The sequence below is a fragment of the Pantherophis guttatus genome, chromosome 10, assembly GCF_059756535.1.
Source record: "Pantherophis guttatus breed Tessera chromosome 10, ASM5975653v1, whole genome shotgun sequence".
In the NCBI taxonomy this organism is placed as follows: Eukaryota; Metazoa; Chordata; class Lepidosauria; order Squamata; family Colubridae; genus Pantherophis; species Pantherophis guttatus.
The window spans coordinates 19,792,020-19,816,252 of record NC_142072.1 but is presented as its reverse complement, the minus strand read 5'-3'; the positions used below and the strand labels follow the sequence as shown (position 1 = coordinate 19,816,252).

Sequence of the window (24,233 nt, the reverse complement as noted above, 5' to 3'; positions counted from 1 at the left end):
GAAGCCTTCGCCTTCAGAGCCTTCCGCCTTTCCTTTCCTTCTCTTTGCCCGCCAAGATAACCGAGAGAGCGAGAGAGGCGTGGTTAGGGCAATTTCCCTTTTAAGCCCCGCCCATTTGGCGCGCCTTCTTTTACCTGCCTCTCTCGCTCTCTCTCTCTCGCTCTCTCAGCGTATTTCCGGTAACGCCGGAAGTGGAGCGGGGAGGGTTACTGGGCGTCTCCAGGCGGAAGTGGAGCTGTCGGGGAAAGGCGGCGGCGAGGAGGCGAGCGGGAGAAGGAGCCGCGCCCTGAGCCACTGCGCGAGGTGAGGCGGCTGCTGGCGCTCCTGAGCGTGGCTGGGCGTCCCGAGTGGGTTGAGGCGGGTGGGGGGTGGGGGGGGCAGGAGGTTTGAATGGCACCTTGCGGTGCACATCTGGGAGGGGCGGGGAGGCGTGTTCGGGTTCCCACGACCCACCTAACCTGCTTCTGCAATGCCGTTTCCCGGATTCGCCCCACCGCGGGGCTTCGCAACCCAAACCCAAGCTGAGCCTTTTGTGCGGGGGAAGGAAGCCAAAGCCTCCTTGACCTCCCCGGCTGGCTGGCTGGCTTGCTTGCTTGTTTGCACGCGCGGGCGGGCGTGCAAAAAGGGTAAACTTGACGGGTTAAGACACGTGTCTCCTTGCAAGGAGGACGCGGCTCCGGGGAATGCCCTGGGTTGCAACCCAGAGCTCCTCGGGAAGGCCTTTTCCTTGCTTATCGGCGGGTGCGTGGGAGGGCTCTCCCCTCTTTGGGAACTGCAGTGCCAGGCGAGGAGGATGGCGGGGTTTAAGCCTTGCAGACAAGACCCGTTCTCTGGGTTGGGCCAGCTCGGGATCCAGTTGTCCCGGGATCCAGTTGTCCTGGGATCCAGGGTGTGTGTGTGTGGGGGGGATCTATTAAAATCCATTCTCCGAATTTAAGGCCCAATTCTTTAATCCAAATGTGGAATGAAAGAATTTGAAAAAAGCCTTGGGCAGGAGAAGCATGGTTAGAGCAGTTTGAAAACGGCAGAGGTTTCTGTGCTGTGTTAACTCTCCCGTTTAGATTTGAAGTGCCTAAAGCGTTTGACATAATTTGCCTAAAATAGTCTAGTAGTCCCCAGACTACGGCCTTAAAAGATGGAAAGGGGCCTTTACCAGTTCCAATATTCTTAGTCATTTGTGGGCAAGGAGAAGAGACTGACTCAGCACTGCACATTTTGCCAAATAGACCTGAAAGCACAGAATTAGGACTTCAAGATCAATTGCACAGCTCAAACAGAGCAAGCAAGGAAAACCTGCTTGTTTGCAGAAGCAGGTGTTGTCCTTAGGGGAAAGGGGAAAGATAGCGAGTCAGAATTCATTTTGGAATATGGCTTTGAATGCCCTGCATTGTAGTGGGAGATATGGGGGGGGGATGATATGTGAGCATGAAAGCAGCAAGAGGAAGATGGCTGGAGAGTCAGACTAGGATAATTCAGTTTGGTGCAATTTGTAGTTGGTCTCCTGGGATGTATCGAGGGACGTGATTGGAATAGAGCTGCAGTTTATTATTGGTTCGTAAGGAATTTGAAGGTTGAACGAGAGATGTGCCATCAGTTGCTTTGAAACTGGGTGTGCATTATACCAAAGAGACAGTTACTGAGTTTATAAATTGCACTGTGCTACAATGTGTCTTCTTGATTTTGCTTTGCCATGATCCGGAAACCAATTATGGCTTAATTTAAGAAATGTTTACTGATACGGTACTTTAGATCAGATTATTTACAAAATAACACTTAGCTTGGTTTGCACTAGGCTGCAAAAAGCTTACTTTTTATTTGTCTTACCTTATTTGTCTCTCGTCACACAGGAGGAAATTCCCATGTAGTAACTTGCAGAACAAGAGTTGTAAATTCCCAGTGAGTTGCATACAGGAATTAAGATCTTTGGAAGCTGTATAGTTAAGTGGAAGATGAAGCTGTTATAGTATTCCACTCAATGGATAAATCGTAGGCATGTAACTAGTGTCAATATTAAGTTTAATGCAGGAAGTAATGACTAAAACCACAGAGAAGAGAAATATGCAGCCCTGGACTCAAGCTGTGTAGTTTCAATTGTTATTCCAAGAGAAAAAACTGTTCTCTAACAAAATATATAGTGAGTGGTGTGGGAAAGGTAATAATCCCACATTGTTGTGAGATTGGTACAGTGATGATTGGGTTTATGTAATGTTTATGGGTTTGGTTGGTTGTACTGTGGACTCTTTAATGTTGTACTTGTTCTTCTAGGTTTTAATGTTATGTTCTATTTTTTTTTTTATTATGTAGTGGCTGTTTTATTTTTGTTGTAAAGCTGCTGTGAGACTTCATAGACGTGGCAGCATAAACTCCATTGAAAGGAGAAACAGACTTGTACCATTTTTGATAACTACTTGAATCACTGGGGAATAATCCCCAATAGGGATATTGTCAAAAATGCCCTTTTAAATGTCAAAGAGGACACTTCTATTGGTTGCATTCAGACATCATTAAACCACAATTATTTATTTAAACCATGGGTTTTACTAAGCACAATTGGCTGAGATCACACATGCTAAAGCAATAATATTGTTGATTGGATATGCTTATTAACCCAATACAAGGCAAGTCACTGTTGAAGTAATGTTATGCATGAATTTGACACTAAACCTTGGCTCCTGTTGTAAACTCTCTGGGGAATTAGCTTTGTTATTGAAAAGGAGAATTCAGGTACAGTAAATTACATAGTGATGCTTTCAAATTGCTTAGCCCTGTGTTTTTAACAGCATGTTATTCCCTTAATTTCTGCTGCTGTTTTTCCCCTGCCCGTTTACCATAGGTTTGTCAGCAAAATGTTAAATATCCCTTTCCTGTTCAAAGTCCATCTGATACTAGCCCAGTGCAGTGGTTGGCTGTGAAATTAAAGTCTTTGAAACATTATGTTGAGAATTATGATTGTGGGAAGAAATACTCTGTTCTCTAGCATTTACATGTTCAGTTGGTGAGTTTCTCTAAAGTGCCTCTTTTGAAAACTCAGCTTTGCCTGAAGAATAGAATCTGACTGACTGGATCCCCTCTCCCCCAGTTAGAACCCATTCTAAAAATTCTGCTTGTTTGCAGATACTTATCCTTCAAGAATTCATTGATTGTTTGATGATATGATTGTTTGAGAATGACTGTGTAGAAATCGCTTTGCATTTGCTAACTGTAGAGCACCAAAGCTATTTTTTTCAGAAAAGGCTTGTCCAAAAACAAAGGTCAGTGATATACCAAGCTATTTGATCTTTGTAGGGGTGATGCTTTTACTGGTAGCTACCGTATTTTTCAGAGTATAAGACGCACCTTTTCCCCCCAAAAAAGAGAGTGAAAATCGGTGTGTGTCTTATACTCCGAATGCAGCCCCTCCCAGCTTCTCAAACTGAGGTTTCAGAGGCTGAAAAAAGCATCAGAAACGAAGCTTCAGAAAAGAAGCCCCCAAACAGAGCTTCAGAGGCTTTTTTTCTGAAGTTCTGTTTCGGAGGCTTTCAGAGGCAGGGGAAAAAGTTTTTTCTGAAACAGAGTTTCAGAAGTTTCAGAGGCAGGAACAAAAACCAAAAAAAGCAAGGCACAGAGCTCACAACCAAGGAACCTGTTGCTAAAATTCACCTCTGGGAACAGCTGATTGGGGGCATTCCGGGAGGCCAATCCACCCCCAATCAGCTTTTTTCTTATTTTCCTCCCCAAAAACTAAGGTGCGTCTTATATTTCGAAAAATACAGTATATCAGGTGTAAACTTGTGAAGTAAAAGTAGATGCTGAACTTTTTGTGGAAGCTGCGGCTAGTTAAATATTACATTTGCACTGAGAAATTTGTGACTAAGTGCAGTATGTGAAGTCTCCGGTTTGCCATTTTTCAGTGGAATCTTTTTAAGATGGTATTAAAAGTAGAGCTGCTTAATTCAGAAGCATTCCATCCCTTTAAATCTTGGGTTTACTTGATCAGTGATAGTTTGTAAAAACCTGAGTTATAGAATAATGTTATATGTTTATGTCTTCAAATCAATCTTGACTGCTGGCAGTTGTCCAGGCAGTTTTCTTGCCACCAGATTTGGGAGTGGTTTTCTCTTGCCCTCCTTTCTAGGGCTGGGAGAGGTCCAAGGTCACCCTGCTGGATTCATGCCCAAACCAGGACTAAAACTCACAATCTCTTGATTTCTGGTTCATTGCCATAACACTATATCAAACTGGGTACCATAGATATACTTGGATTTATGCATTTATGTTTTACACAATATTTTATATTGCTCCTTCATAGATTTGGTGCCATTAATAATTAAACTCTGCAAGGGCCACTGCTTCCCAGTAGAAAGGCAAAGTTTGGATGTGATTGAAAAGTATATGCCTTGGTAAAATGCTCCTGCCTCTGAGCATAGGAAAAACTTTAGGGAAGTTTCACATTCTGAAGTCCAGTGCAGACTTTCTTGGTGTTTTGTGAAAATATTTCTGGCGTCCCTTTTCAAATAGGGCCAAGTGTGCTTCTAGCTTCAGGCCTGCAACAGTTTGAAAGATTCCTCGGGGTTAGAAGCAATTGCTTGCAGCTTTGAAGCTCAGCTTGGGGGAGAAAATGGGGTGGGGGTTCAAACAGACCATTATGGTATGTAGTAATAGACTTCGGTCTATTCTGTTAACAAATAATTTGTTTTAATGAAATGTAGGTGGATACTCTCCAAATTATTTAAAGATGTACGAAAGTAGAATTTGTATCCATTAAAATACGTCCTTCAGATTTATGAATACCATGAATAGTGCTTATTAACTGGAACCTCCTCTCTCTGCAGGGTTTGCTGGAGTGATGCTGTACTATTCAGCTCTAATAAAATAAAAAATCATAGCGTTTTAGCTAATAGTTGTCAGAAATGATCGTTGATTTTCTAACATTGGGTAGATAATATTTGTTGCAGTGGACAGGGTTTATATGTTGTGCGAATCCATGATGTTGTTTAACTGGTTTTGGCTTAATGTGATGCATGAACACAGCCAATTGTGGGGGGGTTTTTCCCCCAACAATTCAATTTTGTTTGAGGCAATTAAGCTGAAATTTAGTCACTGCCATGTTTAAAAAAAAAAAAAAAGCCATCCATGATTGGATATGTACATTGCACTCAGCCAAAATATGATTTGATTACTTTTGGTTCAGTACCCTTGAATTCAGTTGTCGTGGGTTGCATAAAATAAAGATGGGATATCATAATCAACTATGGCATCACGCAGTGTTGCATTCTAAAGCATGCTCTGTCGAACAGTCCTTAATTGTCTGGGTTCACAAATTGCTACAAGGCAAAGAATTCAAAGGAGTGCAGCCACAACAGCTTTTCTTTGGCATTTTGTAGAGTTTCCTTCAAATGAGCAAGACCAAAAACTGTGGTCTTTCTTTTTGAAATTATTTTGGGTGCCTTAAGTCTTTCATGAACCTCCAGACATGGTGCAACTAAGCCAGAAATGGTAGTTTACAAATCAAAATGTCTCTGTACACAGAATACACAAAGTCAAGCCACACAAGACATTATGGCATAAACTGGTTGGGGAACTATGGCCTCTTTATGACCTGTTAAGACGCATGGCTGGCTCAGGAATTCTGGAGGCTGAAGTCAACAGGACATAAAGGGGCCATAGTTCCCTACCCCAGTGTAAGATAATACAGATAGTCCTCGACTTACGACCACAACTGAGCCCAAAAGTTATGTTGCTCAGCGAGAAATTTGTTAAACGAGTTTTACTCCATTTTATGACTTTTCTTGCCACAGTTGTTAAGCGAATCGGGTTTCCCCATTGACTTTGATTGTCAGAAGGTTGCAAAAAGGGATCACCAAGGAGCCTTGGTGGCGCAGCAGACTAAAGCACTGTTAAGTAACACCAGCTGCCTGCAATTACTGCGAGTTCAAATCTCACCAGGCTCAAAGTTGACTCAGCCTTCCATCATTCTGAGGTAGGTAAAATGAGGACCCGATTGTGGGGGCAATAAGCTGACTTTGTATAAAAAAGAACACCGCTTGGGTGGTGGCGAAAGCCCTACTAAGCAGGTATATACAAAAGTATGAAGGCTATTGCTTAAAAGCATTGTAAGCCGCCCTGAGTCTCCGGAGAAGGGCGGCATATCAATCGAACCAATAATAATAATAATCACATGACCCCAGGACACTTCAACCGTCATAAATATGAACCAGTTGCCAAGTGGTCCAAATGTAAATCACATTGACCATGGGGATGCTGCAGTGGTCATAAGTCACTTTTTTTCAGTGCCGTTGTAACTTTGAATGGTCACTAAGTGAATTTTTGTAAATCGAGGTGTATGTCAACTCACTCTCGATGTGGTTGGTGGGTCATTCTACATTTTGCATAGTTAAATTTCTCCAAATATGTTCCATTGCACCACCAAAGTTTGCTGTGAATCATTGAGAAGCTGATTTACTCTCCTGATCCCTCCCTTTGATTAAAGGTAAAGGTTCCCCTCACACATGCATGCTGGTCGTTCTTGACTCTAGGGGGCGGTGCTCATCTCCATTTCAAAGCTGAAAAGCCAGCGCTGTCCAAAGACGTCTCCGTGGTCATGTGGCCAGCATGACTAAATGCCAAAGCCGCACAAAACGCTGTTACCTTCCCACCAAAGGTGGTCCCTATTTTTCTACTTGCATTTTTTATGTACTTTGAAGTAACGGGAGCTCACCCCGTTACACGGCACTAGGGATTTGAACCGCTGAACTGCTGACCTTTCGATCGACAAGCTTAGTGTCTTAGCTGCTGAGCCACCGTGTCCCTTCCTCCCTTTGATTATGACATACCTTATCTTCCCTTTACCGGAGATTACGAGCAAATTGCTTTGGTTCTGGGAAATGTATCCTTGTTTTCCATTCCAGTTTCCTGCATGAGGATAGAAACTCTGAAGTTCTGTAACCCGCTTAGTTGGAGGGGGGGGAAATCCCCTTTTCCTAACAGCAGACATCCATCAATTCTGTAAATATTCCATATTCTCACAGGCTCTCTCCAGAACCGGCAAAGTTTAACAGAAAAACTTGGGAATAAGTGGCATCTTAAAGCTTAGTGAAAAGGAACTTTTTCCGAATTCATGAGCCACCCGAGGATCAATGCTTTTTCTGCAAAGAGGAAGTTAAAAGAGTTTTCTGTTACAGGAATGAGGAAGTATCCTTCCTCTTTGAGGTCTGTGTGGTGACTTGGAAGCAAAATGTTGCTTCAGGCAATCGTTGCTTCCTTATTGGGTGGATATGCATAACGCACTGAACTAGACTGAAATGGATTGAGTAGCTTGCAGTTCAGTACTGTAGCCAGGCATTGTCTTGATATGCTGCAGGGTGGATAAAAATCAATGATTTTTAAAAAAAAATTAAAAAAAACGGATTTTTTTTATTTAAATCGGATTTTTTTTTATTTAAATCAGATTTTTTTATTTAAATCAGATTTTTTTATTTTTATTGAATTTATTTTAATAAAAAACTTTTGGGGTAAAAATCTATCGTAAGATAGTTTTCTATTTAAGATACATAAATAATTTAGTTTATTCAGCATGAAATGGAGCTTAGTTATGTAGCATGCATATTCTGCAACACTGGGACTATCGGTGAGTCAACAGCGGGTCAAAGGAGTAGCAGAGATGACAGTTGCTCTTTAAAAATTACGATTTAAATCGAGTTGATTTAAATCAAGTCTTTTTACTAGTGATTTAAATCATGATTTAAATTGACTCGATTTAAATCAAATCCACCCTGATATACTGTGTTAAGCCAACCTCACAGTGAGCTACCCAGGTAGTCTTCAACCAGGGGTGAAATCCAAAATTTGTTACTACCGGCTTGGTGGGGAGGAGGGTGTAATGTGACTGGGTAGGTGTGTCCAACATTTTTTTTTTTTTACTTTTAAAAGCATTTTTTCTACAACCTTAAGAGGTTGTAGAAAAAATTGCTTTTAAAGGTCTCTGACGATCCCAGCTGAGCCGCGCGATCATCAGAGGCTTTTTTTTTTTAACTTTTAAAAGCATTTTTTCGGCCGAAGAGGTTGTAGAAAAAAATGCTTTTAAAAGTAAAAAAACCAGCCTCTGATGATCGCGTGGCTCAGCTGGGTATGGGGTGTGTGTGCAGGGATTTTTGCTACCGGTTCTCCGAACCAGCCGCCGCCATCGCTACCGGATCAGGTGATCTGGTCCGAACTGGGAGCATTTCACCCCTATCTTCAACTTATGACCACAATTGAGCCCAACTTTTTGGCTGCTTAAGTAAAAAAATTCTTTTTAGACAATAGAATAACAGAGTTGGAATGGATCTTGGAGGTCTTCTAGTCCAACCCCCTGCTTAGGCAGGAAACCCTACACCAGGAGTCTCCAACCTTGGCATCTTTAAGTCTGGAGGACTTCAACACCCAGAATTGGAGTTGGAGACCCCTGCCCTACACCACTTCAGACAAGTGGTTATCTAATCTCTTCTTAAAAACGTCCAGTGTTGGAGCATTCAGAACTTCTAGAGGCCAGTTGTTCCACTGGTTAATTGTTCTAACTGTCAATAAATTCCTCCTTAGTTCTAAGTTGCTTCTCTCCTTGATTAGTTTCCACCCATTGCTTCTTGTCCTGCCCTCAGGTGTTTTGGAGAATAGCTTGACTGCCTCTTCTTTGTGGCAGCCCCTGAGATATTGGAAGACTGCTATCATGGCTCCCCTGGTCCTTCTTTTCATTAAACTAGACATACCCAGTTCCTGCAACCGTTCTTCATATGTTCTTCATATGGCTTTCATATGTTTTGAAAGCCTTGAAAGCAAGGCAGTTGTTGAATTGTGTCGTATTTTTTGACCTTTTCCCATAGTTGTTAAGTGAATCACTGCAGTTGAAGTGAATCATGAGACGGTTAAGGGAATCTGATTTCCCCCCCATTGAGTTGTTTGTCCGAAGCTGAGTGGGAAGGTGGCAGATGAGTGATCACATGACTCTGGGACAAGGCAACTGTCATAAGTACATGCCAGTGGCCAAGCGTCCAAATTTTGACGATGTGACTATGGAGATCCTGCCACAGTCATATGAGAACCGGTCATAAGTCACTTGTTGCAGTCCTTTGAACAGTCGCTGAGCAAATAGTTATAAGTTGAGGACTACCTGGACTGTTGTTTATTCCTTCAAGCGCAGTCCGCACCATTGCTCTCCAAGGGTCTCCACCCACCCACTCACTTGTGCTACCCTGTTGTAACATCTTTTCTTGCAGAGCATGAGATGGCACTGTGATTAAGGGTGGGTAGGTCTGAATTATCATCCTTTGTATCGCATTAGTAGCTGCCTCAGGCCCTGCTTCACTCTCTTTGAGAGGCCTTTGTTTCATATCCCGTGAAATTTACATCGCGCTGCATCTCTTGGAATTTAAAATATGAAAATGTCTGAAGTCTTTCTAAGGACACTCAGGTGGTTTTCGGAGCACAGAGTTGCAGGTGGCAGCAGTGGATTCAGACATCATTTTCAGATCTAACCAATAGAAGGTTTTATTTTGACTAGAATAGAGGGAGAGGGAAAGAAGGAGAGAAGAGAAGAGGGAGAGAAGAAAAGGATAGAAGAAAAGAGAGGGAGAGGAAGAGAAGAGAAGAGAAGAGGGGGAGAAGAAAAGAGAGGAAGAGAAGAAAGAAGAGAAGAGGATTCTTTATTGGCCAAGTGTGATTGGACACACAAGGCATTTGTCTTGGTGCGTACGCTCTCGGTGTACATAAAGAAAAGATACATTCGTCAAAAATCATAAGGTACAACACTTAATGATAGCCATAGGGAAACAGTCAATATAAATCTTAAGGATACCAGTAACAAAGTTACAGTCACACAGTCATAAGTGGGAGGAGATGGGTGATAGGAACGATGAGAAGACTAATAGTAATGCAGACTTAGAAAATAGTTTGACAGTGTTGGGGGAATTATTTGTTTAGCAGAGTGATGGCGTTCGGGGAAAAACTGTCCTTGTGTCTAGTTGTTCTGGTGTGCAGTGCTCTATAGTGTTGTTTTGAGGGTAGGAGTTGAAACAGTTTATGTCCAGGATGCGAGGGGTCTGTAAATAATTACTCTCTGTAAATAGAGAGCTGTGATTCATGTTCCAAGTGAGAGGAATGATTCATTGATCAAATGGCATAACTGGTTAAAAAGTAGCTGGCCTGTGGTCCCTCTTGGCATTTCCATAAAATTGAGAGATGGATGGGAAGAGGACTATAGTATAAAGCAGGGGTCTCCAACCTTGGCAACTTTAAGCCTGGCGGACTTCAAAGTCCGCCAGGCTTAAAGTTGCCAAGGTTGGAGACCCCTGGTATAAAGGACCTCCCATTTATAAAGATAAGGGTAGGTTTTGTCGTCCCCTGAGGGAAGATAGCTTTCAAAATGGAGGCGCCACCATCCATTATTTAGCATTCCTTGGAAAAAATAAGGTTGGATAAAGCAAACAACAGTGCTTTTGTTCGTTATCTTGGACACCTGCTTATCTTGGCACATGCCCCCCCCCCCCGAGCCTGGCAGGCTAATTTAGCTAAAACCATTGCCCCAATTTGGAAGTTGGGCTTCGGATCTCGTGTTTGCGCAACATTTCTCTGCTTCCCGTTAAAGGAGGTCCCAAAGGACCACCTCCTGTCTTTGCTGTGAGCTAAAAGGACAAGGCTGTTCCTTTTAAGGATTCCCTTCATTAAGAGAAGTCAAATTCTTGCAGCCATTAAGGACGTTAAAAGTCGAAGGAATATAAAGTTAGGTTGTCTGATCAAGGTTAAAGCAGAGCACGTTCCCCCTGGCAGTTTCCGCTGACATCAGGGCTTGAACAAGATGATGTTTTATGGATTTGTTTCTAGATAAAGAGATTGGATGGGAGGTGAAGCGATAAATGTTTGCAACCTTAGAGAGCGTGAAGAATCATTGCAGTTGTTTATATTTATGGGGAAGGTTGAAAGTCACTGTTTGCCTGTTTCCTTTCTTAACTTCTCCATCGTTTCTCTTGCGCTATTTTACTTTTTTTAAAAATTTGATTTATATGCCGCCCTTCTCCGGAGACTCAGGGCGGCTTACAGTGCGTTAAGCAACAGCCTTCATACTTTTGTATATTTTATACAAAGTCAGCTTATTGCCCCCATAAACTGGGTCCTCAATTTACCTACCTTAGAAAGGATGGAAGGCTGAGTCAACCTTGAGCCTGGCGAGATTCGAACTTACTTTAATTGCAGACAGCTGGTGTTAAATTACAATGCATTAGTCTGCTGAGCTATCCAGGCTCCTTTTTTGTTCTTATTCTTAAACTTGTATTGAATTTTATTATATTCCAGACTGTTAATAAAATTATATGCACACATATGCATATTTACATGTGGAATCCATTCGTTAGGATCAAGGAGACTCTCAAATCAGAGGATTCCTTCAAGCCTGAAATGTCCAGCTTCTCTAATAAATCGGAGAAGGAAGCTGAACTAGCTCAGGCCCCAAAAGTACTTCTTCCAAATTGCAGCCTGCCAGAAAGTATTTATGTTAATCACATTCCGTTTAAAATGACATTTAATTATTTGTCCTGGTATGACCCAATGTGGAGCTGCCCCCCAGCTCGCTACTTGAAGGCCATGTTACAGCTTTCCACCCACATATAATTGAATCTCCAGATCTGCCCAAAAGTTCAAATGCTCCCCATGGATGGAAAGTCTGATTGAAAGCCATTTAGGATCAAGCCGTTGGTGTGATTGTGGAGGAGAGTCCTTGGGTGGGATAAGAAAGGCAAAACGCCCACAACTTTCAGTGTCTAAATACAAACTCAGCAACCGACAATCCCCAGCCAAGCTAAAACGTTAGAATGAATACCAAAGAGATTGACGGATACCTCTACAAGGACAAGGGGATTAGAGATTAAAATGTTCCAATTACTTCCACCTGTTTAATTTTTATTGTATATCCAGGAGAAAGGCTGCACCCACCTCACACGCAGAACATTGGCTGGCTTTCTCCCACATGTGCATCTCTGTATAATTGCTGAGCGGTGAATATTGTATTTCTGCTCTGGGCTCGGTTTCAGTGGAGGGGGTTTTCTTTTTGTCAGTATTCTGTAAATAAGCTTCCTTGGGCACTCAGGTTGTTATAAAAAGGCCCTGAAAGGAAATAGGAATCGGTACGAGCTGCATTACCTTCCTCCTAACGCCATGGTCAAATTTAACAGGTGCTGAAAGATGACAGAGCTGCAGAGCCTTGTTGAACGACTGGAGAAAGCGGTGGGGCGACTGGAGATGGCGTCTCGTGGTCCTGGCGTGCACGGTAGCCATGGGGACAGCCCCCCAAAAGGTAAGCTCCCTGTGCCAGATGATATTCCAAGAGGCTGACTCTACTCTGGTCCTCTGAGTGTATTTTGGCAGCCTCTGGCCCTGCCTGTGTGAATCAGATTAGCAGCTCACTTTCCCTTCCCTGTAGAGCAAGTCTTACCAGCTCTAAATCAAAAATGCATTATGGAATGGTCAGATATGACCCTTCCTTCCTTCCTTCCTTCCTTCCTTCCTTCCTTCCTTCCTTCCTTCCTTCCTTCCTTCCTTCCTTCCTCCCTCCCTCCCTCCCTCCCTCCCTCCCTCTTCCTTCCTCCCTCACTCCCTCTCTCTTTCTTTCCTTCTTTCTTCCTCCCTCCCTCCCTCTTCCCTCCCTCCCTCCTCCCTCCCTCCCCTCCTCCTTCTCTTCCTTCCTCTTCCCTCCCTCCTTCCTTCCTTCCTCCCTCCCTCCCTTCCTTCCTCCCTCCTTCCTTCCTTCCTCCTGTTCCATCCACCCATCCATTCATTTTTCATCTCACCTTTACCGCTTTTATATTCGAGGCAGCAAATATATATAATCTTCCTCCTCCTATTCCCCCCACAGCCCTGTTGGGGTGCACTTGCCTCCTTTTTAAGCACAGAGTGATACTGCATGCTGCCAGTATCAGAATTGTTTGTTCCTTACGATTTTTCTTTCTCCTAATTAAAGAGAAGCCAGCATGCTGCAGAATGTCAGCATGTAGCATCTGCATTCAGTTTCAAATGATGATAAATGGAACTAGTGGGAGGCCCGTGAGGCAGCCAGAGGGGGAAGAGTCAACCAGTTCCTTGGCATTGGCCATGCCCACATGGCAGGTCTTTTGTGAGGGCACCCACAATATGCTCTCAGCAATCCAAATGTCTTCACCCACTGAAATAGACTGCCTATAAATAGGGCACCCTGGGAAACTGTGTGTTCTCCAACCACATGGCTGGAACTGCTTTCTTATCGTGCTTGAGGGGCATAAAGTTTAGGAAAGAAAATATTATCTTTTGGGAATAGAAGTAATTGTACTTATTATTTATTGGTTCGATTTATATGCCGCCCTTTTCCGGAGACTCAGGGCGGCTTACAATGCGTTAAGCAATAGCCTTCATTCTTTTGTATATACCTGCTTAGTAGGGCTTTTTGGCCCCCCCCAAGCGGTGTTCTTTTTTATACAAAGTCAGCTTATTGCCCCCCACAATCCGGGTCCTCATTTTACCTACCTCGAAAAGGATGGAAGGCTGAGTCAACCTTGAGCCTGGTGAGATTTGAACTTGCAGTAATTGCAGGCAGCTGGTGCTACTTAACAGCACTTTAGTCTGCTGCACCACCAAAAGGTCAGTGGAATTTGCTTAGTAGGGCTGGGCAGCACTTTGGAGTTACCGTATTTTTCGGACTATAAGACGCACCGGAGTGTAAGACGCACCAAGATTTTGAAGAGGTAAACAAGAATAAAAAAGTTTTTGCCCTCCCCGGCCCCCAGAAGCACTCTGCAGGCCTCCCAAACCCTCTGCGTGTCCCTTATTTTGCAAAAACAGGGCCTTTAGAGGGTTTGGGACACCTGCAGAGTGCTCCTGGGTCCGGGGAGGGCAAAAACGCCACCCATGGGTTTGAGAGGCCGAAAACAGGCCCGTTTTTTGCAAAAACGGGCCCTGCAGAAGGTTTGGGAGGCCTGCAGAGTGCTTCTGGGGGCTGGGGAGGGCAAAAACGGGCCCATTTTCGCTTAAAATGGGCCCATTTTTGGCTTCCCAAACCCCCCACCGGTTGCATTTTTGCCCTCCCTAGCCTCCAGGAGCACTCTGCAGGCATCCAAAACCCTCTGAAGGCCCCGTTTTTGGCGAAAACTTGCGGGGTGGGGTTTCAGGAGGCCAAAAATGGCTGTATTTGGTGTATAAGATGCACCAACATTTCCACCCTCTTTTGGGGGGGGGGGGAGTGCGTCTGATACTCCAAAAAGTACGGTAATCTCCCAAAGATAATTTCCACTCCAAATTACCTTTTGGAGATTAGCTCCAAAACAGCTGCCCAGCCCTAGCAAGCAAATTCACTCTCTTTCCCAAACCCCTCCTGTTCTCAAAACATACAACTCCAGTGTCTGTCTGTAGCCCCTTAAAACCAGCTGCAGTTTTCCTGGGATGACATGCATGGACCTGGGAAAGAAACAACTGCTTTTAAAGGGTGTTGCTGCATTTACACATTGAAGCCCCTCTTGGAGATTGTATCTCCGGCACTAATGCCTCTCCAAATCTTTACTGCACATGTTCGATGTGCAACAGGCCTCACCTACCAGTTCTCATCTGCTTCTTTTCCTTCTGCAGGAGTCGCTGAGTTTGTGCAAGCTTTTGATGAGCTCTTGGCAGGTCCAGTGGCTGCATACATGAAGATCAGCAGAGAAATTGGCAGCGAAGTCCAAACGCACGTATGATTTGTGCTTCCTTCCTGTTTCCTATTTTGAGTGGACATAAATACACCACCCCTAATATCTTTGGCAGGCAATCAATTGAGGCTAACGGGCATTTTGCCCAGAAACTGAGGTGGTATGATCAAGCTCACACAATAAATGGTGAAGGGGGACCATGTAGACCCCATTCATACACTTTGTGTATGTGTGTGTGGGGAGGGGGGGTTGGCAATACTTTGGCAGTCCTAAAACTCTGGTGGCCAGAGACTGCAAAAAGAGGGAAAAAATGTTTAGATTCTGAAGACTGCAGTAATTTTGGCATGCCACCCATCAAATCTCTCCAGAATAGAAAATTCAATTTACCGAGGAACAAGTTTGAATTAAAAATAGGAACTTGGCCTGTATTATTTTTTCACGGGTATTGTTTTTTTTTTTGTGCAAAAGGATAGCGCCTACTTCTCTTGAACTACTGGCTGTTGTGTTTTCTAGACACCTGCACTGACAGGAGAATGGGGATATTTCTACAGAAATTCTTAGGGTAGTCCTATAAAATAAGGTACTAGGTGGGTTTTAAGTGGGGCAAGGAGCATTGAGACTACCCAAAGGATTGAGGTTTTTTTTTTTCCCCTGAAGTGAGATTGAAACTAAATTTCCTTCCTTTTCTACACTTATTCCAGTATATTACACCAGGACTGACCTATTTCTAAAATATCTCTGTCCAGGCTTTAGGAGGAATTGTAGAAAATATTAATTTTCAGTAGAAGAGAAAGATGTAGCTCTGGATTGAATTGTGGGGTTCCTCAGCAACACTTGTGATGTTGCCTAGTTAGGCAATGAAAGATCTGCAAGCAAAGAAGCTCAGAGAATACAATGTTCTACAATATATTGGTGTTTTAAAAATACCCGTTATTAGACAGTTTTGCAGTACTAAATAGGGATGCAGTGGCTAAGACACTGAGCTAGTCGATTGAAAAGTCGGCAGTTTAGCGGTTCAAATCCCTAGTGCCGCGTAACAGGGTGAGCTCCCGTTACTTGTCCCAGCTTCTGCCAACCTAGCAGTTCGAAAGCATGTAAAAAATGCAAGTAGAAAAATAGGGACCACCTTTGGTGGGAAGGTAACAGCGTTCCATGCGCCTTTGGCATTGAGTCATGCCGGCCACATGACCATGGAGACGTCTTCGGACAGCGCTGGCTCTTCGGCTTTGAAACGGAGATGGGCACCGCCCCCTAGAGTCAGGAACGACCAGCACATATGTGCGAGGGGAACCTTTTACCTTACAATACTAAACAATAATGCAAACTAAAATCAGAGAAAAGACATGAAAACAATAGAAATAGAAAAGAGATGAAAAAAAAGAATCTTTAACTCCCAATCTTCTTACAACAAACACAGGCCCATCCCCTATGAAATTAGATACACATTCACATTATATTAGTTTTTAAATCTTCTCTCTTCCAGAGGAGAGGAAAGCCCATCTTTCCTCTCCTCTCCTTCTCCAGCAAGTCTTCAAGCCTTTATTAATATGCATATCAAATCTTAGTTACGAAGTGATTTGCTCCATGCTGAATGGGCACAGCTTAACAGCATTTCAAGGCCTTTGGCTTTAATTTATGTTAGCCATCCCTGCAAACTTTCTTAAGGCTATTGTGTGGAGACTATTGTTTTAATGTTAATTTTTTTTTTTTGTTTCATTGTTTAAATTACCTTTGGTTGTTGAATAATGAAAAGCAGCATGCAAATGTAAGAAACGATGTATATAATCTGTTTTACAGTCAGTCGTTCTTGGAATTCTATTTTGCCAACCAGTCATTGCGGCTAATTCATAGAGTTGTCTGTTTCTCTTTAAGGCTGAGATGGTCCATGCTGGATTGATAACCGAGAGAACTCTTTTGGTGACAGCCTCACAGTGCCAGCAGCCCATAGCAGTAAGTGGAGAAAAACCTTTAGAATTATAGTGATGTTGCTCTAGTACCATGATGGCAAACCTATGGCACACGTGCCAGATGTGGCATGCAGAGCCCTGTCTTCTGGCACACGGGCCGTCGTCCCAGCTCAGATCTCCATGGCGTTTCTTTCGTGAGCTTCTGTTTCCCTGCAAACAACAAAACAGAAGCTCACAAAAGAAAAAGATCTTACCTCTTGCCGCGCTGCTGGTGTTGGGATGCCCCGCCTCCCATCAGCCAGCTGGTCTTCAGGTCTCTGCTGTGCATGTAAGAATGTCCGTGCATGCACACGTAACGGGGTGAGCACCCGTTCCTTGTCCCAGCTTCTGCCAACCTAGCAGTTTGAAAGCACATAAAAAATGCAAGTAGAAAAAGAGGGACTACCTTTGGTGGGAAGGCAACAGCGTTCCGTGCGCCTTTGGCATTGAGTCATGCTAGGGACATGACCACGGAGACGTCTTCGGACAGCGCTGGCTCTTCGGCTTTGAATTGGAGATGAGCACCGCCCCCTAAAGCCGGGAACGACTAGCACATATGTCCGAGGGGAACCTTTACCTTAGTGCATACTGTGTGCCCAGGAAAGGCTACCCCCCAAACAGATGAACCTCATGGGGAAGAAACTTCTGTATCATACAGCTATGTTTCCTAACCTCAGCGGCTTTAAGAGGTGTGGATTTCCACTCCCGGCATGCTGACTGGGAAATTGTAGGATTTGGTGAGGTTGGGAAACACTGCCATACAGCATGCAGAAAGCAGTAGAAAGATATTCCTTTGCACACCTGTTCTATAACTGCAGGTTCTACCTGGTGGTGGGGGGTTGCAGGACAGATAGTCCTTGACTTACAGTCATTTGCTTAGCAACCGCTTGAAGTTACAGCGGCACTGGAAAAAACGACTAATGACCATTTTTCACTTTTACGATTGTTGCAGCATCCTTCCGGTCACAATGATCAAAATTCAGGCACTTGGCAAATGGGGTGTGTTTATGAGAGTTGCACTGTTCCAGGGTCACCTGATCACCATTTGTAACCTTCTCAGCCGGCTTCCAACAAGCAAAGTCAATGGGAGAAACTAGATTTGCTCAATAGCAATAGCACTTAGACTTATATACAGTTTCATAATGCTTTACAGCCCTCTCTAAGCGGTTTACAGAGTCAGCATATTGCCCTCAACAATCTGGGTCCTCCTTTTGCCCAGCTAAGAAGGATGGAAGGCTGTGTCAACCTTGAGCTGGTCAGGATCGAATTGCTGGCAGTGGGCAAAGGGAAGGGAAGGGAAGAGGAGAGGAGGGGAGGGAGGAAGGGAAGGAAGGAAGGAAGGAAAGAAAGAAGGACAATAGCACTTAGACTTATGTACCACTTTACAGTGCTTTACAGCCCTCTCGTAAGCGGTTTACAGAGTCAGCAGATTTCCCCCAACAATCTGGGTCCTCATTTTGCCCAGCTCGGAAGAATGGAAGGCTGAGTCAGTCTTGAGCCATGTCAGGATCGAACTCCTGGAATGAGCAGTGAGTTAGCCTGCAATAGTGCATTCCAGCCTCTGCACCAGCATGGCATGATTCACTTAACTGCAGCAAAAAAAAAGATCATAAAATGGAGCAAACTCACTTAACAACTGCCTTGCCTAAACCATAGAAATTTTGGGCTCAGTTGTAGTCGTAAGTCAAGGACTGTCTGTACCGGAAACTAAAACGTAATCATTGCAGCTTGATTGATGTTTTAGTACAATCCACCAACCGAGCCATTGTTTTTTCAAAGGACTGTTGTTTAAAAAAATTGTGAGTCAATAGACCACAGCTCAGTAGTACTTATGATCTGGCCCTGGTTTAATTAGAAGGTGGAAGATAGATGGGAGGAGAACTTTATGCCATTCCAAAAGGCAAAATTAAAAATACGATATGGGTATTTTCTATCTACATGCTTAATCCCGGGACATAAGAAGAGTAGCATCAATGGGAATAGGCAGTCTTAAATTACGATCAAGGAGTACCCTCGGCAGCCAGAGGACTTGGGTGCATAAATAAATTCACTTCTTTGTTTCCCTAATTTTGCAACTGCAGAGTAACTTCTCCGTCGTGTTGAAGCCAATATCGGATCAGATCCAAGTGGTCCAGAACTTCAGGGAGAAGAACCGTGGCAGCAAATTCTTCAACCACCTCTCGACAGTTAGCGAAAGCATCCCTGCGCTAGGCTGGGTCGCCATGGTAAGGATTTGGGAACAAAAACCTCTCCATGCAAAGTTGCTCCGAGCTTCTCAAGGATGATGGTTCATATTCGCTTTGCCGGTCTTGAATGCTGACGGGGAAGAGAGGCAACGCACCTCCCTTAAGCAGAATATTTCTGTGTGTTCTGACTCTGCGGTCAGACCAGTAGAGTTACTCCTCTGCTCCCTTTATCATCTTTGGTGTATCAGAGCTCATAACTCCTCTTCCTACTCACCATGCAGGCTGGTCCAAAACTCAACAAGGTTCTTGTTGAATTTCCCACTAAAATTTCCAGGAAAGTAGCAAAATTTTACTCGATTCTTATTGCTGTTGGAAAGGCCTGAATTAATTCTGTGCTGATTAGGGATGCTGAATCTACACACCTATTATTGGTTTTTATTTGTTTATTTAATTTATATTGCCACCTGTTCTCCTATGGCGACTCAAGGCGGCTTACAGAATATAAAAACCACATTTAAAAAACAGTAAAACTTAATAAAAAATCAAATTAATTAATGTAATAAAATCGCTTCCCCCACCTCCCGCCCCAGCGACAGCCGATCACATGAGCCATTTAATGGGCTCCATCCCACTCTGGGTTCCCCAGGCCTGCTGGGAGAACTAGGTCTTTAATGCCTTCCGGAAAAGTATTAGAGTGGGGGCCATTCTAATCTCTGGAGGGATGATGTTCCAGAGAGAGGGAGCCACCACGGAGAAGGCCCTTCTTCTGGGTCCCACCAGGTATATCTCCCTCGGGGATAGGACCCGCAGCATTCCCTACTCCCCACTCTGATGGGTCGGGTAGATGTGACCGGCTGTTCTGTCCCCGTACCACACACGCACCCCCACAGATGGCCCGGAGTTAATAAACCACACGACAAAACTTTTTGAAGATAAAGCTGGCAGCAACCAGTGGCTAGCTGCCAATTCAGACTTTACTCACACAAAACAAAGATTAGACTGCAAGCATTCCGATAAAACAGGCAAGAGTTTCAACAATACAAGGATTAATCCAAATGCAGTCCGATAAAGCAGGCAAAGTCCAGTAACGCAGAGATCATGGATTATTTCCAGTTTTAGCTCGTCACAGACTGAACCGGCCACCACACCCACATTTATACCCTGTGGGGTGTGGTCCAGTGAGTCAGCTAATCTCTGGCATGCCTTCCCCTCTGCTGTGCACGCTTCTCCCTGCGCCTCTGCCAAGGGTCCAGCCAGCACTTATCTTCTTCGTCGCTGTCCACCTGTGGCTGCGGGGACGTGCTTGGCTCTGAGCCTATTTTTTGGCCTTCGGTGTCCTCCAGAGGCATTGCCAGAGAGGAGGATCCTGGAGAGGGAGGCCTTGCCAACTCCTCTCCATCACTCTCAGAGTCTGCATCTGTCGATAGCCCAGGCTCAGGCAACGGAGCCACAACACTGGCAAGGGAAGATCCCTCAGATCACCTGGTCCCAAGCCATGAAGGGCTTTAAAGGTGACAACCAGCACCTTGAATTGCACCCGGAAGCAAATTGGCAACCAATGCAACTCCCGCAGGAGCTGCATTTTTGCTTTGTTATACTGTTTATTTTATATGCAACGATTGGAATGCTATCAATATTCTTCTGTCAATGGCTTCTTGTGCACCATTTTTCTGGTCTTTGGCAGTAAATTAGTTAAATTAAAATGGTTGGTTTTTAAAAATGTCGTTGCTTTGGTTTTCCTGCTGAGGTGAAAGGTTTATTTCTGTGTTGTTTTCTTTGCTCCTAGGCCCCCAAGCCAGGCCCTTATGTGAAGGAAATGACAGATGCCGCCATGTTTTACAGCAATCGAGTCCTTAAAGAATATAAAGATGTGTACGTTTTCTTTCAGAAAGCTGCAAGTATTCTGTTTCTCAGAGGAAGTAACTAGATATTGTTGTGACCCAGGCCCAAGTAGGTAGTATTAGACTGCAAACAGTTCCAAAACAAACAGACTTTATTAGAACAGCTGAGAATTAACTCATTCTGAGCGTAGTCCAAACTAAATTAAAACAAATTCTTCATAACACAAATTCTTCAGTCTAATCACCAACCTTGGTATAATTAGGCAAACTGCCAAAGGCTTCTCTTGGCAAAAGTTCAGAAGCAGAAGACGCCGACAAAAAATAAATGTAGCAAGACAAGAAACAAATCTATCAACGATATTTTCCGACAAAGAGCCCAAGAGCCGTTGCTGGTCTTTTAAGTCTTATGGGAGGGGCCAATCATCTCTTGGCCCTACTTCCTAGTCGTCCTCTTTGCTTTATCTGCTCCTGCCTTCTGGCAGCTCTTCTCATACGTGCACTAGGAACAGGCTCCTCCTGTTCCTCTGCCTCTCTACTGTCAGCCTCTGGAGGCTCCGGAGTCTGCACATCACTCCCTGACGGCTCTGGCCCCATCTCTGCCTCTGACGCAGAGCCCTCATCCGAGCCTTCCCCAGCCTCCAGGACTGGCCCATGTTCTTCCTCAGCCTCATCGCTGTCTGACTCTGCTGCCAGCTCCGCAGGCTGCTGGCGGACCACAACAGATATAATGTTACATAAGAAGCACTGCCCACCATATTTTTTTTAAAGAAATTAACTATAAAGTTTTATTGGTTGATCTCTGGGTGAGTAAGAATACATAATACAGGTAGTCCTCGACTTATGACCCTAACAGAGCCTGCTCATTACAGTTTTAAGCTGTGATGTTCATAACGTGTGTCACTATGTGACCAGATCCATTTTAATGACCTTTTTTGCAGTGGTTGTTAAGCAAACCCATTGTTCGGTATGGAGCATTTTTGCCAAAAACCAGAAGCAAATGCCAGCGTTTGGCAAAAAATATAAATCATGATCAAATGACTGCAGGATGCCGCATACTGTTGTAAATGTGAGCTGGTTGCCAAGCAACCGAAATAGTCACATGACCATGGAATGTGGCCTTTGGAACCGAGTCAAAGTTATGACATCGTAACTTTGGATGGTTGCTAAGCAACTGGTCATAAGTTGAGGACTACCTGTAACCCAATTTCAAGAAACCAATGTACAGCTAAAGAGCAAAGGCAAGACTTGTGAATAAATCCTCCTTGGATGGAATTTCATATCTTGCAACGGGAGCGTTGATATCTTACTTGGTTTCATAAACTGGGCATTTTACCATAAAATCCAGAAAACTAAGACAGCCTATAGTTGGAATGAGGAAAGCAAAAAAAAAAAAAATAGTTTTAGGAAAATTGCATGGCAAAAATTAAACTCCTTTATGAAAGCATATCATCGGACCACACGTTTTCCGAATAGTTTTTATCCCAGAGCTATAATTGCACTCAACAATGAACTAAAGGGCCACCATCAGTGAGCTGTTGGACAGCATTACTTAGACCATTACTTGGTCTGTTGTGTGGATGTTTGGGTGGTTGAGGGGTGGGGAATTGTGGTGGGTGGGAGTGTGTTTGGGGGTTGTTATGTGTGTTGGACCTGGTCTTTGGGTGTTAAGTGAATTTCGTTGTATGGGTATACTGTGTATACACGTACAATGACAATAAAGTTATTATTATATGGGGAGGCCGAGAGATACTAAAAGGAAATTCCCTTAGATATTCAGTACCGAAAGTTCAGTTGATGTCTATGAAGATTCTCAGTCATCCAGGTCATGGTTGTCCCAAAGGTGCTTTTTCAAGGGGAAACTGGACTTTCTGGTTTTTCTTTGAAGACGTTTCGCTTCTCATCCAAGAAGCTGCTTCAGCTCAGAGCTCAGAAGAAGCTTCTTGGATGAGAAGCGAAACGTCTTCAAAAGAAAAACCAGAAAGTCCAGTTGCCCCTTGAAAAAGCACCTTTGGGAAAGTTAGCTTGCTTCTCCTACCAAAAAGTTTTGAGGAGTCACTTTTTCCAAGCAGTTCTATCTGTAAAATGAAGGTGGTAAACTAGGACCCCTGTTATAAGCAGAATTTCAGTTGGCCCAGCCCAATTAGGTTGTCTGGATCTTCCTTCTCTAGCGATAAGAAGCACGTGGACTGGGTGAAGGCTTATCTCAGTATCTGGACTGAGCTGCAGGCGTACATCAAGCAGTACCATACCACTGGACTCACCTGGAGCAAAACGGTGAGTGCAACCTGCACATCCATATTTTTTTATTTTTATTTATTTAATCTAATTTTTATACCGCCCTTCTCCCGAAGGACTCAGCAAAGTCCTTCGCACAGCCAAAGATAAAAACAAGTACCCATATAAAATTTAAAAACAATTTAAAAACACATTAAATAATTTGGCCTCAATGTCATTAAAACATAAACAATCCATTAAAATTAATGTTTAGGCCAACCCAGCTTGTTGGAACAATAATGTCTTGAGGGCACGGCGAAAGGTGCATAAGTCAGGGATCATCCGTATCTCCGGGGGCAATTCATTCCAGAGGGCGAGTGCCCCCACAGAGAAGGCTCTCCTCCTGGGTGTCACCAGTCGACATTGTTTGACCAATGGTACCCTGAGGAGTCCCTCTCTGTGGGAGCACACTGGCCAGTGGGAGGCTATCGGTAGCAGAAGGCGATCTTGTAAGTACCCAGGTCCTAAGCCATGGAGCGCTCTAAAGATGTCCCAGGTGCTTCCTTGGGATATTTTCATTTGTCTGTTTATCAAATAGCCTAATTGGATGTTCTTTCTCCATCCCACCCCAATCCTTCCAGGGACCTCAGCCAACTGATGCGGCGAATGGATCTCGGGCTCCTGCTTATGGTGGCCCTCCACCTCCTCCGCCTGGCCCGCCTCCCCCTCCAGCACCCGCCTCCCCAAATTCTGGTTCAGATTCCTCTACCTCCCGCTCAGCGCTGTTTGCTCAGATCAACCAAGGAGAAGCCATCACTTCTGGTAGGCGGATAAATTAATTCAGCCACAAGTGAGCTAGCCACGATTCTGGAAGCTAGCTAAATTCTTGATGCATTTTTTAAAAATTTCCCAAAAAAAGAGTGGAGTGGAATGGAATGGACGGATGGAATTGTTCTTCAGTCTTCTATGCAGAGGATTAATCCAGGGGATAAGAGTTTCTGCAGGGTGCAGTTTTAACTGCATTCCATAACCCAGTTTTGCTTGTTTTTAACAGGTTGCCAAATGTCACAAATGTTAATTCTCTTATGTGGACAGATGGTTGGTGGGGCTAAAGATAGCAGCAACTTGGATGTTTACAACCGAAAGCAAAGTAATGTCTTTGTTGAACAGTAATTTGGCCTCAGAATTGCAAGGACTTAGAAAGAGATTCTGGGAGCAGATTCAGTTGAAATTTAACTCGTTCTGTGCTTGCATAACCTTTTGAGGAAATAATGGAACTAGAGAGTTACATTTCCCAAACCTGCAGCCATGGTAACGTGACCAATAGAAATAATTTGAATCGTTGCTTACATCTTTGGAATTCTGCACCCCAGAACTTCAGGATTTTTTTCA

General features: G+C 43.9%; 1 protein-coding gene across 2 annotated transcripts in view; it reads left to right on the top strand.

Moving 5' to 3' along the window:
• Positions 1-24,233, top strand: part of CAP1 (cyclase associated actin cytoskeleton regulatory protein 1) — a 36,030-nt gene continuing 11,797 nt past the window's right edge. Inside the window, exons 1-8 of one of the 2 annotated variants that reach the window (XM_060691428.2) lie at positions 1-303; positions 12,177-12,298; positions 14,596-14,696; positions 16,527-16,604; positions 18,682-18,825; positions 20,573-20,658; positions 22,796-22,901; positions 23,483-23,663. In XM_060691428.2, coding sequence (XP_060547411.2) covers positions 12,187-12,298; positions 14,596-14,696; positions 16,527-16,604; positions 18,682-18,825; positions 20,573-20,658; positions 22,796-22,901; positions 23,483-23,663 — 808 coding nt within the window. In that variant the 5' untranslated portion in view covers positions 1-303; positions 12,177-12,186. Of the gene's footprint in view, positions 304-12,173; positions 12,299-14,595; positions 14,697-16,526; positions 16,605-18,681; positions 18,826-20,572; positions 20,659-22,795; positions 22,902-23,482; positions 23,664-24,233 lie in introns of both variants that reach the window. The other variant, XM_087876082.1, reaches the window with a different exon arrangement.